The 19365-nt window shown below is 48.9% G+C and overlaps 1 protein-coding gene across 2 annotated transcripts; it reads right to left on the reverse strand.

Annotated features, from left to right (window-relative positions):
- Positions 1-2764: 2764 nt before the first annotated feature.
- Positions 2765-19352, reverse strand: ppp1r12c (protein phosphatase 1, regulatory subunit 12C). 2 transcript variants are annotated; one of them, XM_056586980.1, is made up of 18 exons: positions 18587-19352; positions 16396-16555; positions 15545-15689; positions 14480-14554; positions 13901-13980; positions 13411-13523; positions 13231-13298; positions 11928-12024; positions 11839-11878; positions 11270-11357; positions 10626-10752; positions 7028-7137; positions 6401-6465; positions 6149-6188; positions 5541-5645; positions 4500-4550; positions 4021-4071; positions 2765-3502 (listed from the first exon to the last, which is right to left on the reverse strand). In XM_056586980.1, the coding sequence occupies exons 2-18, from the start codon at positions 16509-16511 to the stop codon at positions 3416-3418; spliced, it is 1458 nt and encodes a 485-aa protein (XP_056442955.1). In that variant the 5' UTR covers positions 16512-16555; positions 18587-19352; the 3' UTR covers positions 2765-3415. The 2 variants fall into 2 exon arrangements, with proteins under 2 accessions (XP_056442955.1, XP_056442954.1); XM_056586979.1 differs by having other exon boundaries at positions 11925-12024.
- Between the last annotated feature and the right edge of the window lie 13 nt (positions 19353-19365).

Raw genomic sequence — 19365 nt, forward strand, 5'->3', positions numbered from 1 at the left:
TATCTCTCGGCACTTGTGTTCCTCCTCCACGCCTTGAGGCCTTAACACCCACCCCCTGGTCAGGGTGTGAAACTAAATTATGAATATTACCTTTTCCGTTTGTTTCTTTGATTTTGTTTTCGCTTTGCCTTTCATCATGCACATCGGCCCCTTTTTTCTTAACGATTACAACGACAAAAAAACTGCATTGAAAAAACGTCTTGACCTCAGCTGTCCAATCAGAAGGTCGGAGAAAGTGGCGTTGTGGTGGGGGGGGAGAGAGCCTTCTGAGCTGGACGCCGCATGCTTGCTGGAGACCCTAGCGGGGTCCGGTCTGGTCTTCGTCACCGGGTCCTTGTAGCAGAGAGGGAAGCAGACCGCTGTGGTCACCTCTGGCCAGGCCTCAGACACAGCGCCACCTAGGGCCTCGGCATAGCAACCCCTGATGAGACCAGACCAGGCCCGCCTTCTGACGGCTTGGTGGGTGGGAGAATAGATCGGTTAGGACAAGGGAGTGGGTCTAAAAATGTTAAAGTCCCCCTGCACCTCAGACATCAAACGTATGTATTGCTGTATCATGCATTCTTTTTCATTGTACAGTTTATATGAAACGCTGGCATGCTGGTGGGGTTGTATATTTGATCATTTGTGAGTGCTCTTCTCAGTCAATAAAACATTTGCTGAACTTTGCCTGCACTATTTTTGCTGCACTCATCTAAGGTCGGCTACCAGTAGGGCGAGAGGTAGCCCTACCCTCTCACAGTTAGTTTATAGGTTAGGTGCAAAACATAAGATGCATTGCATTGACAGGGGCCCTGTTATACCACCAGGTGTGAGGGATTTGTCATCACAAGACGTGGGAACAATCTGCCCCTTCCTGTTTTTTTAGTGACATCCCTAGTGGGACTGTCCATCCATCTAATTATAATTAGATGGATGGATAAGCAAAATGTTCTTATATCCACTGGGTAGATGGACACTCCCACTTGTGATGTCACTAATTGGTAGTGACTAATCATCACACATGTTTATTTCTAATCACTCAAACCTGATTTAATTGCGATTGTGTTTCGTAGGGACGCTAGGCATATTGTCGTTAAATATTTCACAATGAACTAAATCCTCCTTTAAAAAGCTAATTAAATCTGCCAAATCGGCAACTCCAAACCTCTGACATTAGTTGTACAGGTCTCTTCTACATTGCTTGATCCCCGATCCACACATTCTTGATCATGTAACTGCGTTGTAACTTTGAGCATGCCATTTACACTTGGAGAAACCCGGTCACGCATTCTAAACTTAAGATTAATTGCGCCTCCACCTTGCTTATTACGGTAAAGCCCTTTTGTGCCGCCAGGGATCACGTATAGGCAGATATTAAATAATCTGAATAAAATTGGTTTGATTACTAATTGGTTTCTACAAACTACACCATTTTCTGTTGAGCATGTTGAGCATGTCCCTATGCCCTAATATTTAAAGGGATTTAACTGCAGCAATTAATACCGTTCAAACGAATGGGGTCACTTAGAACTGTCCTTATTTTTTTAAAGAAAAGCCTGTTTTTGTCAATGAAGATTACATTAAATTAATCAGAAATATAGTCTAGCCATTGTTAATGTGAATGACTATTCAAGTTGGAAAAGGATGATTTTTTTATTGAATATCTACATAGGTGTAGAGAGGCCTATTTCCAACAATCACTCCTGTGTTGTAATGGTACATTGTTACGCTAATCCTTTTAAAAGGCCAATTGATGATTAGAAAACACTTGTGCAATTATGTTAGCACAGCGCAACTGTTCAAAAAAGGTGTGAGTTTTCATGAAAACATCAAATTGTCTTGGTGACCCCAAACTTTTGAACAGTAGTGTAAATCAGCCGGAATCTATATTACTATGTACGAGATGAAAATTACTTAGCTTGCACCCCCATTAAGGACCTAGACAATCATGCTCTTTAACCATCATCCACCCAACAAATACCATACAGACCCCCCCCCCCCACACACACACATCACATAAAAGACATGTTGCAACCATGTTTGTTAATGGCCATACTGTATTTATATTTTACATTTTTTACCCAAAGCAAAATAGAAATATTAATTACAAATTTAATAGAGAAAGGCACATCATCAAAATACAATTTGGCATGCACTTACGTTGTCCTTTTTTTTTTTAGAAACTGCAGTAAACATTCACAAGACTTGGCCCACTACTGTCTGCATGAAGCCCACCTTCTGGTGAACAGGTCCAGTCACTTTCTATTAAACCAATTCAAAGATGCACGACGTCATGTACAGTTGAGCTAGTGTATGGAAGGAAATGTAGGCATTTACAATATGTTGAATGTGGTGCTTGCTTTTTTTTTTTTTTGTAAACAGGGGTTTTTGTATCCGGGCTGGAGTCCTGCCGACCGATGCTAGCAGAGAAAAAGAGCAAGAAAAATCGAATCCCTGAATTGGTTGAATGGAAAATGAACCACGTCTGCTTCGCCGACACCCCCCCCCGCCCCCCCCCTATCCATGTTTTTCCTGTTGTTGTAGTACAAAAAGAGAGCACTGTTCCACTGGCTATGTGCGAGGAGGGACCCTATACATAAAAAAATACAACATAGATACACATTCACAGGAGCAGAGAGGAGGTCAACATGCAAAAATACAGTTTGGTCCATCTTTACAGTAGTCAGCTCAAGTCCAGAGCCCGTTCCCGACACTAGTCCTGAGAAGAAAGCACGCGCACCCCCCTCCCTCCCTCCCCCCCTCCCTCCCTCCCCCTCCCCCCTCTGCACCTAATAGCAACAACAAACTCAACAGGGAAAATAGGGTTTGTTTTTGGCACAATAAAATCATTTCTAAGTCATCCACACACACACACCCGGTCCAACACGCACACCCCGAACCCGCTCACACTTTCCGGAACGTTCCTTGAAGACGATCGCTTTCGAGAGACATCTCTGTACATGGCTTAAAGTAGGTCTTCTTTCTCTCTTTTTCAATGACTGTATATCTTAAAAATATAGCAACAAGAGCAAAGGGCACATCAAAATAGTCTTGTTTTTAAAATAATAATACAAAAAAAAAAAAACACAATTAAAAAAAGGGCGGTGGACTTGAAGCAGAACCACTGATCAGCGCTCTGCCGGGTCGCAGGGCGAGGAGGTGGCGCTCAGCTCGTCGTACAGTAGATATGCCAAAACAGTCCCAGCCACAGGCAACACAAACCAACCAAACACTGAAAGTATAGCGTCGACGGGCCGCCCCGCGAGGATCGCCCGCTCTCTACGTCTAACGTCACTCGCCGCCCGACGCCCCCGGACCCCGTCCCTGCCCTGTGACGCGTGAGACGGGCGCGGGGGGGGGGGCCGGGGGAGAGGCCGTTAACACTTTTTGTTTTTCCTGTTGGCCGCCGGGTTCCGCCCGGTTCTGCCGAGCCTCATTTGGAGAGCTTGCTGATGACCCGGATGAGAGCAGCGTTCTCGTCCTTCAGCCGCTGGTTGTCCGACCGGAGGTCCACCAGCACCTGGGAGAGGGGGGGAGAGGGGGGAGAGGAGGGAGAGGGGGGAGAGGGGCCAGGGTCAGTGCGGGTTACTATATCCTGTATTGTTGCTGCTATGTCGCTGTTGAGGAACCAAGACTAAGAATTGTACTCTTGTGTACTTGTACAACAAGATGTAACAAAAGTCATTCTGATTCTGATCCTGATTACGTGAAGACAAGGAGCCTTCGGTCAGGAGTCCATGGGACATGTTTCCCTGGACGGCATTGGACATGTTTCTCATCAGTTGTAACAGGAATACTTTATCAGGAATAGGAATACTTTATATCCATTTGAGTGCCACTCTTTGGACACAGCGTACTTTTGCCGTGGCTCAAATTAAGTGGTCTTTGTGCACTTCTAAGTAGTCAAGGGCAAAGTAAAGCACTTCCTTTACCTTCTCACTGAACAAAGTCTGGTATCAAAGTATAATGTTCCTTTAAAAACTGAAGCTTAGGACTAAGACATTAGTTCGAAAGAAATAGTGGATTTCATATTTGTACCTTGAGCTCATCTTCCAACTCCACTGCTTTCCTCTGAAGTGCCAACTTCTCCTGGAGAGGCAAAAAGAATGAATGAATAACACAAACGCATGAATAATAACTAATGTCTGAACTCTGGATTGACACCAAACAAGCAACATCAACAACGGTTCTTTGTGCAGTGCAGTGCAGGTTTCATTTCCTGTGTGTCCCTGACATCTCTCAATCTATTCTGTTCAGACTGAAGCGACCTTAAAAGACCTTCCGGAACAAAACTCGTGGTGTTCAGTTGCATGGACTATTAATATCCCTTAATCTTTAAATCTTTTTAATCTCGCTAGAGTCGAACACCATGAGGTTTTCTGAGCAATGAGACGACGCAAAAAACCAATGATCAACTGAAATGGTGTTGAACTCTCTTCCACCAAGAGTAGATCCGCTATGAAACTAGTTGTTCTTGTGTTTCCTGGGAACAGTAAGAGCAGGAAGGGCAGACTCACGAAGCGCTCGAGCTCCAGCAGCGCGGGTCGCAGCATGCTGCTCTCTTGGCTCTGCAGGAAGAGGAAGTGAGCACAACACAAGGCCTTACAACAGGTCACAGCGACTTACAATGAGTAGTACATTTGTCCGAAGAAAGGGAAATGACAATATATCGCCGTCAGTACAGTAAGGATGTTCATGGAACCAAGCACTCACAATTGCTAGGTTAACCCATTGCCCGTATATAACAAAGATAGCGCGGACAAGATGATATGTGAAGCTAAGTACTATTTTTAAGTGAAAGGATGTTAAACATACAATAACTGCGTACATTAAGCGGCAGGACGTACGATTCATGAAGTAGACTTTACATTTTCATTAGGGAACAATAATGTGTAATTCGTATCTTATCATGAGAATTCCCCCTTAAGGGTCTAGCCATGTTCAGGCATGTTGATGATCTGTTACGATAAAGTGGATCTAGAAGGTTTCTGTTGGGTGCTCTTTGGCGACCCCTTGGGTGATAAGTGGTAATTCCCCCCCCCCCGAGACACAAACAGGGTCCGACACCCGGTACACAACCTTCATGATACTGCAAACGCATGGACTTTCATCAGTGGGCTGTAGTCTTCATCACCATTGTGCTGCCTCATTCTGGCAGTAGATAGTGACTGAACTATAGCCACTTTAAAAAAAGGTATCGCATTTATGCTGCTAGGGGTTGCTGAACTAAAACATGACAAAAGTAGTAGTTTGAAGACGTTGTGAACTACGAGATATAATGTTATGGGCTTAGTTTACAGCTGTAGATAATTTCATTTCAACCGTTTCCCACAGAACTAGAGTCGACTTTTGGTGGTAGCTAAAGATATTGGATATTCAACACTGTGAACCAAAGACTGGATCAGCTGTATTTTACACATTTCATCAAATAAATCGACAAGGGACCGGGTGTAAAGAATCGTAACCGTGAATAAAACTATGGATTTCTCTGGGTTTAACCCTAACCCTACGTTCCATTATTCTTGAGAAGGGGAATAAAGCGGCCATGTTGGGCTGACCTGTCGCAGTCTCTCCAGCTCCACTTTGTTCTGGCTCAGCAGCAGCTCCGTCTCCTGCAGCTTCTCTTTCAGCGTGACGTTCTCCCGCAGTACCCCCCGGTAAAGCTAGGGGGAGACAACCGCCGTAATCTCAAGACCCAGTGAACTATAGGACAGGTCTGCAAACTAGTATCCCCAAACGGGAGTGTGAACCTTTGTGTGAACAAAACAATTACGTGTCATGGAAGTGATTAAAAAAAACAATATTATCTGAATACATTATGATTAAATGATTGTTCTCACCAACAATTTGGTGAGAAGCATGAAGAAACTTAAGCTTAACCTTTTGTGTTCAGTTTTACAAAGTAGATATTGTAAATGTGTTAAGCAATCCCTTAAACTCAATATACTCACAATCATTTAACCTATAACCCACAAAGCCTCAGGAAATCAGGAAATGCATCATAAATTCAAGTGTCAGCTAGATTTCAGTCTTTCCATCGCACAAACACGCTAGCTGTTCAGGTTATACCTGTTAACACCTTTCGGCGACAATAAACTAGGACACAGAAATGCTGCCTCTGCTTGTGGTTATTGGGGGATGTGTTTGTCTTTAGTTCAATACACACCAGTTTGTAGTCCAGTGAAGAGTTGTCTGGTTGAGGATCACTGCAGAAGAACACAAGAGTATATTTGTATTGTGCAGAGAGAAAGTGAGCGAGAAAGAGGGAGAGAGAGCGAGAGAGGGGGAGAGCAAGAGAGAGTGAGAGAGTGAGAGGGTGAGATAGAGGGGGAGAGTGAGAGAGACAGCGAGAGAGAGTGGGAGAGTGAGAGAGCGACACATCAAATCGTGCTAGGAAATAGAAACCGTCGCCTCTTACCTGGAGGTGCTGTTGCTGTGTGTCTCATCTGTCCTGGCTGTGCTTGTGTCATCATCCTCTTCGTCCTTAAAAAACGAAACATTAGACTTTACAATCTGCACAATCCAATTCTTTAGTCGATGTTAAAACTCATGGTGTATTTTTTTAGATGTATTTTTCATTTTATGAATGATTCACTTCACAAGTTATCTTTAAAAGCACGTCATCAACCTCAGAGTGTTGTGTGATCAACCATGGTGAGTCACGATCACGTTTAAGGGCTGATTATGGCTCCACGTTCACCCAAAGCAACGACCACGCAGACGCTTCTGACGCAGTCTTGAACCTGTTTTGGTTCTGCGTCGGGTTTTAGTGAGCGGACCAATCACAGCCCTTGCTGCTGCGTCGCCTCGACGGAAGGTTAACATTTTTGTGAGGCGCACGTCCGGCCCTTGCGGAGGATGCAAGGAGGGTCCGCAAGGACGAAAGGGGTCCGTAACGCCCTTGCGTTGCGTGAACGTGGGATCATAATCAGCCCTTAACAGTGCGTGTTAAGGACACTTTGTTTGGTCCGGATGTCACAGAAAGGACCAGCACCCCCCCCCCCCCCCCCCCCGATGGTAAGACACGGCCCCCCTGGGGTCTTACCTCCAGACCCAGACGCCCGATCCCGGTGGAGCGCCTCTCCCTCCTGGTTCTCCGCTTGTCCTTGACCCCCAGCCGGGACTCGCCCTCCACGTCCCTCGGTGGGTCAGTGTCTGCAGAGAGACTGGCGTTAGAGAGGAGAACCAGGACTGTCTCTACCCAGCCCTCACTGGGTCAGTGTCTGCAGAGGGACGGGCGTTAGAGAGGAGAACCAGGACTGTCTCTACCTAACCCTCACTGGGTCAGTGTCTGGAGAGAGACGGCGTTAGAGAGGAGAACCAGGACTGTCTCTACCCAGCCCTCACTGGGTCAGCCCTCACTGGGTCAGTGTCTGGAGAGAGACGGGTGTTAGAGAGGAGAACCAGGACTGTCTCTACCTAACCCTCAGCGGGTCAGCCCTCACTGGGTCAGTGTCTGGAGAGAGACGGGCGTTAGAGAGGAGAACCAGGACTGTCTCTACTCAGCCCTCACTGGGTCAGTGTCTGCAGAGAGACGGGAGTTAAGAGAGGAGAACCAGGACTGTCTCTACCCAGCCCTCACTGGGTCAGTGTCTGCAGAGAGACGGGTGTTAGAGAGGAGAACCAGGACTGTCTCTACCCAGCCCTCACTGGGTCAGTGTCTGCAGAGAGACGGGCATTAGAGAGGAGAACCAGGACTGTCTCTACCTAACCCTCACTGGGTCAGTGTCTGCAGAGAGACGGCGTTAGAGAGGAGAACCAGGACTGTCTCTACCCAGCCCTCACTGGGTCAGCCCTCACTGGGTCAGTGTCTGGAGAGAGACGGGAGTTAGAGAGGAGAACCAGGACTGTCTCTACCTAACCCTCAGCGGGTCAGCCCTCACTGGGTCAGTGTCTGCAGAGGGACGGGCGTTAGAGAGGAGAACCAGGACTGTCTCTACCCAGCCCTCACTGGGTCAGTGTCTGCAGAGAGACGGGAGTTAGAGAGGAGAACCAGGACTGTCTCTACCTAACCCTCACTGGGTCAGTGTCTGGAGAGAGACGGGAGTTAGAGAGGAGAACCAGGACTGTCTCTACCTAACCCTCACTGGGTCAGTGTCTGCAGAGGGACGGGCGTTAGAGAGGAGAACCAGGACTGTCTCTACCTAACCCTCAGCGGGTCAGCCCTCACTGGGTCAGCCCTCACTGGGTCAGCCCTCACTGGGTCAGTGTCTGGAGTATAACGGGCGTTAAGGGAGGAGAATCAGGCCGTCTCTACACAGCCTACACCTGCACTCGTGTCAGGGTAACATCTGACTTCCTCTCACTAACACACGTTAGTAAATCAATGGTTAATAGACAGCATATATATAGTGCTTTTCTAACTCAAAACACTTGACCATATGGCTAACATTCAAAGTCAACCGTGCAAGGCAACAGCCAGCTCCATACAAGACTCTCTCTACTGTTCACACTGCACCATCTATATTATTCCATTACAAGTACGTTCTCTGCCCCGTACTGCTTTTCTGCACTTCTGGTTAGACGCTGACTGCATTTCCTTGTCTGTACTTGTACTATGAATAACGACCATAAAGTTCTATGGTAATCTCATCTAAAAATCCACAACACATACTACCCTGTGAACAGCCCGTGTGAAAAACACCAGCACAATAAACCATCTGCAGATTTATTTAAGTAAAGCAAATACACACTTTTATAATTTGGCTGACATATATTGACAGGCCGTTGTGGATTGTGTTTGGTGGCCCGTAAAAGCACATTTCAACACCTGATTGCACACTTGAAAGTCATGATGTCAACCCACTGGCTCTTCTTATTACTCAGCCAGGCCACAGAGACTCCCTTGTTGAGCCAAGCTCTGCGCTGAGAGAACCACCGAGAGAACAGCTGTGCAGGCAGAGAACGAGGCATAGCTAGAGCTAGAGGGATCAACGGCGTGAGGGGGGAGAGAAGCACATCCGCCTGCAGGAGGTGTTGCACTGCAGCTCCTCAGCTGGGCGGTGTGAGACCACACGCCACACACACACACACACCAGAGATGGAAATTAACTTTTTTGCCCACCAGCCACTGTGGCAGGTAGATTTAAAAATCTACCAGCCACTCATATTTTTTACCAGCCACTTTTAATACGCTATATATTTTTTAATACATGCATACATTTTAAACAATATAATAGTAACAATAGATAAGAAAAGTGTTTTTCATACACATCAGTTGGTGTTACGATGACAAGTTTGGGGATAATTCATCTATACAAAGTATTTTCATTAAAAAACGAATTGACATATTAATAATAAAACTACGTGCATGGCTTACACCATCATAGTCAATAGGAACATTTGTTTTTTTTGTATTTACATGTGACTGCATACAAATGTGTCCACACAGACATGGTAACTAACGTATGATAGTAAGCATTATATGCCCTTAACACTAATATTCAGAAGAAAATATGTGTGGCATTCAGTCCAATGCTGAAAATATATCTGTGGTATTCAGTAGGCCAATGCAGTGGTAAAGTGTGTAAAGTATGACCAAGTGTTTCTTTCTGTTCAATAGATAGAACTTTATCAATCCCCTGTAGGAGAAATTTGTTAATGTTTGTCCCTATAAAACAATAATGGTAAAATAATAAATACAAAAACACGACGGTAACTGAGATAGGTCAAAACGTCCAATCTGAAGGCTCTACTTAACCACTCCCCCTACTCACTTCCACCAATGCGAAGCGAACAGAACTGAGTAGGGAGGGCGTAGCCTAATTAGTTTGTGAAACGACCGAGAGAAACGCAACTCAAATTCATGTGAACATATATGAGGCTTTAATAAAATCCCGGACGATTCTGAAAGTCCGACACACATTTTTTAAAGTGTGTCCAAAAAGAGGGCATGTCCGGGCAAAAGAGGACGTCTGGTTACCCTACGTGTGGCGTGGTGAGCGTGTGCATGGGTTGAATTGCGTGTGTCTCACGCCGAACGCGTGAGACTTGAGAGCCCCGTTACCGATATTATCCTGGATATTGACAGTCGCAGTTCAGCAAAAGAGGCGTAGAGGAAGAAGGGGCCCGGATGTTGACAGTAATGGTTGTGGAACTGTGCAGCGCCGTATAACGAATGTATTAGATATGCAAATTTGATCGGACCTGACTGGAAAGTATTACCCGCCACAGTGGCGGGTAAAGTGACACAATTCATCCGCCACCATACAAATCCACCCACAAATGGCGTGTGGCGGGTGTTAATTTCCATCCCTGACACACACACACACACACACACACACACACACACACACACACACACACACACACACACACACACACACACACACACACACACACACACAATCACACACACACACACACACACACACACACACACACACGACAAGCACCGTGATACTGTTTCCAACTAAATCCAATGTCATCGAATTCAAAAACAATAAAAAAGTAGAAAAATAAAATAAACAATTTATTATTTAAATAATATAAATAAAATATAAATATATATTATATAAATAATAATATATAATAAAAAAATTACCAATATAAAAATAAAAAAATATATATATTTGAAAAAAAGTAAAATATAGAAAGAGCAGACGTGGGTGATCCGGATGAGTGCGGGGGGTGGGGGCTCTCACCTCTCTCTGCGGGGGTGAGGGTGACGATGGGGCTGACGGGGAGCACGCTGCGGCCGGAGGGGGGGGGGGCGTCGGGGGCCTTGCCCGAGCTCTTCTCGGCCTCCTTCAGGTCGGTGAGCGTCACTCCCTGTCAACAGGATGCACAGAGCCACAGAGCCCCCGCGTTAACACGCTGAACAAAACCCAGGGGGGGGGGGGGGGGGGGGGGGGGAGGGAGAGAGGAAGGCCGGGGTTCTGATAACACGTCTGATGTTGGGCGGGACGATGCGGCGGGGAGAACGCGCCGAGGAGGAAGTGGTTTGTTACGTGCTTCAAAATGGAACAGACTGTTGTGTTTTTTTTAAACCAGGAGGACCCATTTGATCTGCTACACAATGACGTTTCCATCTACAAAAAGGGTTTTACAACAGTTCGTACACACGGCCACACGCCGACGGCACCCAGGCAGGGCGACAGCCGGCTCGTCGGCAGCAGTGAGGATCGGTGCCTAGCTCAGGGACGCCTCGACACACTCAGCTAGGAGGAGCCGGGGATCGGAACTAGCAACCTTTTCCATTGCGAGGCAACCCCCTCCACCCCCTGATCTCAACGGGTGCTCTACAGCGATCTTTGCGCTGCACCGGGAGGGCGAGGCGGACTCGTACCTGCGTGGAGCGTCGGGACTGCCGCATGAGGCGCGAGCGCGCCTTCCTCTGGGACTCGGACTCCTCGTCCCGGACCGGCGCCTGGAACCTGAGAGAGGACCGAACACACGTCTTCAGCGCGTGACTTACACCCGTCTGGCCCACCGACAGGAAGGGCCGACTCGGAATCTGTTCCCGCCCGTACAACTCTGGTGCAGAGCAGCCTGGCCTTCTGCCAGGCGTTTGGTTGTGTTATGATTCAACTGAAGTACTTGGACAACGAAATGCAGTTTAGCTTATTACCAGACATGCAAAAAGCAGTCACGTGGCTTCACGTATGTGTAATGGCATACATCGATAAATATATAAGCTAAGATAATACTATTCATTTTTTCCGCATTAATTTTTCTGACCAATGTACTTCCTGCCCTAAATGTTAACATGCATATAAATGTAAGATATATCGCATAATGAACGATATTGACACTCAAACTCTTCAATTCAGCCATTTCCTGGGCTCTCCTTCAAACGTATGTGCTTGGCATTGACGGCGGCCATTTTCTTTTTTGTGCGCGTGTGCCGGTTCTTACTTGCGCCGGTCGGCGCTCAGAGTGGAGGGGCTGCTGTCGGCGCCGCCGCCGCCGCCGCCGCCGCTCGCCGCCGCCGCCGCCGCCGCCGCCGCCGCCGCCGCCGCCGTCACGCCACTGGGAGGTGGGGGCCACCCGGGCAGTGCGGAGGGCCTTGTCGTCCTCCTCGTCCTCCTTGTCCTCCAGGCTCTGTTTGTGGGAGACACCGGACAGCAGGGCTTTGACTTATGCCCAAAAATCATATTCAAAGTTAGTTTGTTTATTAATATTAATATTCTAATACATTCGAATATTTATTAATAATATTTTGACCGTTAAATTCCTTCAGTAAGACCTGGATTGGGCTTCGCGAGGTTTGTTTACCGGCGTTGCTATGGTTACCGGTCTTGCGTGTCTCCAACGGTTTATAGGTTTCTAATAAACAGCTGTCTAATCAATACTTCATTCACCGCCTCTTCCGTGGTCATTACAATATTAGAATAGACTGCGTCGGGTTCTCCGACGTCTCTCCCTCTTGGCCTGCTCATAACAGGTTCTTATATTAAGGGCTGCCTAATATTCTTTCGAATTTTGATTTATTTTCTGATAGTCATAATTATATTCGAATAACGAAGTTCAGAGTCAAAGCCCTACCAGACAGGGTGTTGGGACATCGGGAATCACTCCGCAGTGGGACTCCACTCAGTGTGAGTGAATCAGTTCAATGAAATGACACAACCCATGTCCAGACGATGGGCTCATTCGTATGGGAGAAGTTCACAAATGAGACGATTTTTCCTATACGTTTTTTTTCTCCGGGCAAGGATCCTTCCACACTTGAATTGAGATCTTTAAAGCGTGACGCCCACAGCAAAGGCTGCGGCGAATGCTTTCAAGCGGATCCTGGACCAACTGTGGCCTCTCCATCTGACCGTCACTCAGCACTGAAGCGGGGGACACTGAACACACCATTCATATGCTTCCTCCACCACAAAGACACTCAAGTCCGTCCATGACCTCACCAAGCATTGCTTGGATGTGAAAGGTCAGCGGGGGTCAGGATCTTTGCCGTTTCACTCTTCCGATAGGAAAACATGAGCAGGCCGATGATGACAAAGACCCAATTCAAGTGGGAGCCTCGGGGTACATTTCTTTTGTGGTCGCCTTTTTGTTGTTGCAGCTACTGTACATGCAACGATTCCCGCAGCATGAACGCATGAACACAAACCAATGTAGACGTGAACAATACCACAGACAGTATTAGTTTCAGCATTATATAAATGAATACAACTCTGTATGATATGAATAACACAGTCCAACCCCACGCCACCCACCAGCGATGAGAAGAACTGAACAACATGGACTAGGTCTACAACATCACAGCGCCACAACAGGGCTCCCCACTGTGAGACTCACCCTATCTCCAGGGCTGACCGTGGACTCTGTGACGCTCTCGCTGTCCGGAGTGGGCACAGGTGAGCTCTCTGAGGGGGGGGGGGGGGGGGGGTAAAGAAAGGGGAGACTTCTCCCGATCAGACCAATGGAAAAACACAACCAGAATAAAGCTGTGATGGTGTCCTTGAGGCTTCTGTTTACCGGGGCTGCTTTCGCGCTCCTCGCTGAGTTCGTGACCCCCGGAGATGCCCCTTTCCTTGGACTGGTCAGCTACTATGATCTTGTCCTTGCTGCTCATTCGGCACACGGAGCTCCTGGGGTTTTTGGGGCGGACGGCAAAAACACGGGATAGTTAGTTTGGTTCATTTGTATGCTTTTTATTACAGAGTGATGCTTTTTACCGATGCGTGTCATGCAGCAGATGACAACGGGAAGGATTCAATCCCGGGTCGTTGCGTTCCGGACTGAGGCTAGAGGGTACCCCACCCTACCCGGGCACCCCCAGAGAAGCACAGGATTTGACCCCTTTCCTCTCGGAATTGGGAGCTTATTTTAGGCACATTGGTGGAAAAACGCATCAATGACTCTATGGTGGCCGTGACGTGGCGGCGGTTAAAACAGAAACATAACGGTTGGATTAGGGTTAGGGTCTTTAAGGGCGCAGGGGGTTCCTGAGGGCCACGGCACTGACCTGCGGCGTTTGTTGTTGCCGTTGACCGGGTTCGTTCCCGGTGGGTTCTGTCTCTCCAGGAGCGACCGCTCACTGCGCCACTACACACACACACACAAAAACACACACACACAGGCGCAGACACACAACACACACACACAGGCGCGCAAACACACACACAGGCGTGCAAACACACACAGGAGCGCAGACACACACACACACACACACACACACCACACACACACCCACACACACCCACACACACACACACACACACACACACACAACCACACACCCACACACACACACACACACACACACAGGAGCGCAGACACACACACACCCCACACACAGGCGCAGACACGCAGACACACACACACACACACACACACGCAGACACACACACACACACACACACACACACACACACAACACACACACACACACACCCACACACACACACACACCACACACACACACACACACCACACACACACACACACACACACACGCACACACACACACGTTACTTAGTGTACACATTGCATGGGCCACCCTGTTAGGGTCAGGCTGAACGCGTCTCCACGGAGCGGGTCTTACGTTGGCCTGTTTCTGGGACAGCTCCGTCAGGAGGGCCTCCACGCTCTCGTCCGCCACATCGAACGGCGTTTGGCCCTTTAAGAAAGAAATAACGTTATAAATATAAAATGGTTATAAAAAATGGAGACTAAACCACCAACAATCCTCCGTCTTCACCTCCTTTTATCAATTACCACTAACTTGGTAGTACTACTTCTGTACTCGTACTACCCAGTTAGTTTCATCGATACTACCATCATGGTAGTCTCTTCGTTCACCGTTACACAATGAAACACTGAACAAGGCACTTCTTCAGTGGTCAAGAGGTCGACAGCGAGCTATTTCAATCCTTCAGCACATGAGCCGGTTCCCCATTTCTGCTCTCCATCACCGCAACGCTCACGGCAAACATCCGACCTCCTGCCGGTCTGAAACCAGGACAGGCACGTGTGGGCACTTCACCTGACCCCATTGCTATGGGCGTCCACGTTCCCCGTACCTCGTTGCTATGGTCGTCCACAGTGCTGCACGATTCATCGAAACGCAATCGCGATATCAGCCTTTGCGATTGTATAACCGCAAAAGGCTGCAATTTAATAAAAATAAAAAAAACACAATTTTTTTATTTATTTTTTATATTGCAATCGCAATATTGTCCACAATAATCACAGTATGACTTTTTCACCAAATCGTGCGGTCCCCTAACCCCCGTTGCTATCGGCCTTCCCCCGTTGCCATGGGGCTTCCCCCGTTGCCATAGCACTTCCCCGTTGCCGTGGGCCCTACCCCGTTGCCGTGGGCCCTACCCTGTTGCCGTGGGCCCTACCCCGTTGCCATGGGCCTTACCCCGTTGCCGTGGGCCTTACCCCGATGCCATGGGCCTTAACCCGTTGCCCTGGGCCTTAACCCGTTGCCCTGGGCCTTACCCCGTTGCCGTGGGCCCTACCCCGTTGCCGTGGGCCTTACCCCGTTGCCGTGGGCCCTACCCCGTTGCCGTGGGCCTTACCCCGTTGCCGTGGGCCCTACCCCGTTGCCGTGGGCCTTACCCCGTTGCCGTGGGCCCTACCCCGATGCCGTGGGCCTTACCCCGTTGCTATGGGCGTCCATGTTGCAGAGTTGCTCGGCCAGGATGCAGCAGGCCTCGGCCTGGCCCCAGTGCGCCGCCGCGTGGAGCGGCGTCCAGCCGTCGCAGTCGATGGCCGACACGTCCAGACCGCACTGGCACAGCAGCCTGGAACCAGGGGGGGGGGGGGGGGGGGGTGAGTCACATGACACCGGGCGCCGGGACAATGGCGGCGTCAACAGGCCGCTGGTATTGAATGGTTCACCGATGGACTCGGACATGTTTGTTGCTAGCGAGCGGAGAGGAACGGGGCTCAAGGACGGCTGGCTTCACACGTCGATACGTTTACATTTAGGGCATGTGACGCTTTTATCAATCCCCCCACCCCCCACCCCCCACCCTGCACTTTGAACCCTTTAACCCTGGCCATATTGCACAATACTTTTTGCACAGCACTCAGTCTACCGAGTTTTTAATTGCACACATAAAAATCGTTGTTTCCGCAAACATTTGTATTCTATTTGATTGTATCACACTAACATTTCACTACATATAAATGTAAATGGACTGCATCTATACAGCGCTTTTCTAACCAGTGGCCACTCCAAGCGCTTTAAAATACTGCCCAACATTCGCCACTCATACACACATTCACACACCGACAGCGGAGTCAGCCACGCAGGGCGACAGCCAGCTCGTCAGGGGCAGTCAGGGTGAGGCTTCTCGCTCAGGGACACCTCAACCCTCGTCTAGGTGGAGCCGGGGATCGAACTCGCAACCTCCAGGTTACCAGCCAACCCACTCTGCCCTCCTGAGCTACTGCCGCCCCTCAACATATCCTGACAAATAAAACCCTTTGACCCTTGACCCTCACTTGATGGCCTCCAGGTAGCCCTTGGCGGCGGCCACGTGGAGGGGCGTGGCCCCGGTGCGGGGGTGGCGGGTGTCCCGGGGCAGCCCCTCCGTCAGCCAGCTGCGGGCGTCCAGCATGATCTGCTCCTCCTCCAGCCGCTTGGCCGCCTCCAGGTCCACGCCTGGAGGACGCCCCACAGACAGACAGACAGACAGACAGACAGACAGACAGACAGACAGACAGACAGAGGGACAGACAGACAGACAGACAGACAGACAGACAGACAGACAGACAGAGGGACGGACAGAGGGACAGACAGACAGAGGGACAGACAGACAGACAGACAGAGGCACGGACAGACAGACAGACAGACAGACAGACAAACAGACAGACAGACAGACAGACAGACAGAGAGGGACAGACAGACAGACAGACGTACAGAGGGACGGACAGACAGACAGACAGAGGGACGGACAGACAGACAGACAGACAGACAAACAGACAAACAGAGAGAGGGACGGACAGAGGGACAGACAGACAGACAGAGGGACGGACAGACTTTTAATCAAACAGAATCGACTAAGAAAAACAATACGGCAGCGTTTAACCAGAACGTCCTCAAAGAGGAAGCGAAGCCAAAACGTGGCCATTTATCTTGTATGATCGTCAACGTAGAAAAATGTATGCCATTTTATCACTGCTACTGAAATAAGTCCCTAATTTGGAGGGAAAAAGGGGGTAAATCCCGGGTGCCGCGTTCACTATGTGACCATTCCACGTCTTAGGGTCTTCTCCGAGGCCCTCAAGGTGAGGGTTAGGCTTTCTGGACACCTAAAGTATGATACTACAGTGGGATTAATACCACACGCATTCTGCACTAACAAAGTTGGCGTGTGACGTAACCACGGGGATAAAACGCACCCCTCCCACCTAGACACACACACACGGCCAAACCAAATTTTTACCCCTCATAGTGTTTGAATTCTGCCCCGTGGATCAATGCCGGGGGTTTTATTTGGGTAAGACAGAAAAGAGGAAGCTCGGGTCTACTTCTCTGTTCCTCATGTGAACCGGCCGATACACCCCACTTCCCCTTAGAGCAGGACCTGCACTTTGTTCTACAATCCTGGGCTGTGTTTACAACACCTTTAGCTTTCTCAACAACAACAACAACAACAACACAAGCTTTTGTCCAATTTTGGCAGCGAGGTCAGGTAAAACCTTTAGGCCTCCTATAGCAAGAGGCCAAACCCAGCCTACTGCTTTATTAAATCAAGCTCAATTCCCGGCCAGCCGCAGTGTCCGTCTGCGTTGTAATGAGAAAATTATATTTTCCCCATTCCGTTTCTCTTACTTCCATTTGTTGATTATTTCTTCCCCCTGACCCCCTTTGGGTGGTCAAGGGTCAAAGGATCCAACTGAGAGCTCACCGCTACGTCTCCCCACATCGTAATTGTCAACGATCAAATTAAATAATTTCAGAGTTTCCTGTGATCTCATCAAGTAGAAGAATACATAAGGGGATCTCTGCTTCCTCGAGACCGTTGTACCCCAGGCACAAAGGATAACGTTAGATAACGCTAGGAACAGGTAGGGTGGCTTGGCTGCGCAAGGAATGGGAGGGGGGATGAAGGGGAAACAACATGACGGATTGTTCCCTCATACATCGTGTGGGGAGCAGAGCTGGCGTCAGCTTTTGTGAGACCTGTGCCCCTGTATAAGAAGTCCTAGCTTTTGCCAAAGCATTCGACTTCTCCTTGCGGAGCTCTTAAGGGCTCAAAAACTTGAGGCGAAGCAGCAGCAGCAGCAAGGGCTGTGATTGGTCCGCTTACTAAAACCCGACGCAGAACCATAAAGGTTCAGGACTGCGTCGAAGCGTCTGCGTGGTCATTGTGGTGCGTGAACGTGGAACCACGTTCGCGCACCACTAATAAGCCCCTTTAGAGAGACGCAGGGCCACCTCCCATCCGAGGCCTGACATTTTTGTGAGGCCTCGGATTGTTTTATGTTTGTTACATGTTATTATATTGTATATTAATCAAATAAATTTGCCTAATTTTTATAAGTTCGGATGACTCTTAAACAGTTTATTCTGAAACGATTCAGATTCAAAATTCCACCACTGTTTCTATGTTTCTCCAAGTGCGTGTGTGTATTTATTTGTCTGTGCGCGTTACGTGTGTTTGCGGGTGTGTGTGATTGAGACACTCACCCTGACTGCGAGTGTGTTCCTGGAGGAGGGACTCGGTCGCCTCGTCCACGGCGATGTCCAGAGGGACGTCCCCGTCACAGTTGACAGCAGACAAAGACGCGCCTCTCTGCAAGAGAAAACTGAGCCACCAGAGAGGGAGAAACTTAGCCGTCTATACGCCACGACACCGGAGCTAGAGAGAACAGCACAACCCATTTGATTATGCGTTCAAGAGGGGGCACTGTTCCTCACTTAACCACTTCACTATCTGTTGCAGGGTTTGCCGACCGTTTCCCTCAAGCCTAGCTCAGCTCAAAGATTAGCGTTGAAACTCACACAACAGCGTGCGAAAGAAACTGGAAAGTGGACCGAGAATGTCTGGGGCTACTGCAGCCGCCGAGACCGCGGGCTCACGCTGATGTTATGCCAGGAGCTGCAGGCTGGTGATGGTAGATGGACTGCATTTATAGAGCGGTTTTCTAACCAGTGGCCCCTCAAAGCTTTACAATATTGCCCAACATTCACCCATTCATGCACACATTCACCCACCGACGACGGCGTCAACCATGCCAAGGTGGCGACCAGCTCGTTGGGAGCAGTCAGGGCGAGGGGGTCTTGCTAAGGGACACCTCGACACTCAGCTAGTAGGAGCTGCGGATCGAACTAGCAACCTGCCGGTTACCAGCCATCCCGCTCTACCATTAACCTCAGGGACAGACTGTCCCTGAGGTTTGAATACACTGACAGTTTGAATGGATGAGAACGCTGCTCTTCTTGGCCACCGGTGAGAATCTACCCTC

This window comes from Gadus chalcogrammus, chromosome 3 (genome assembly GCF_026213295.1).
Source record: "Gadus chalcogrammus isolate NIFS_2021 chromosome 3, NIFS_Gcha_1.0, whole genome shotgun sequence".
Lineage (NCBI taxonomy): Eukaryota > Metazoa > Chordata > Actinopteri > Gadiformes > Gadidae > Gadus > Gadus chalcogrammus.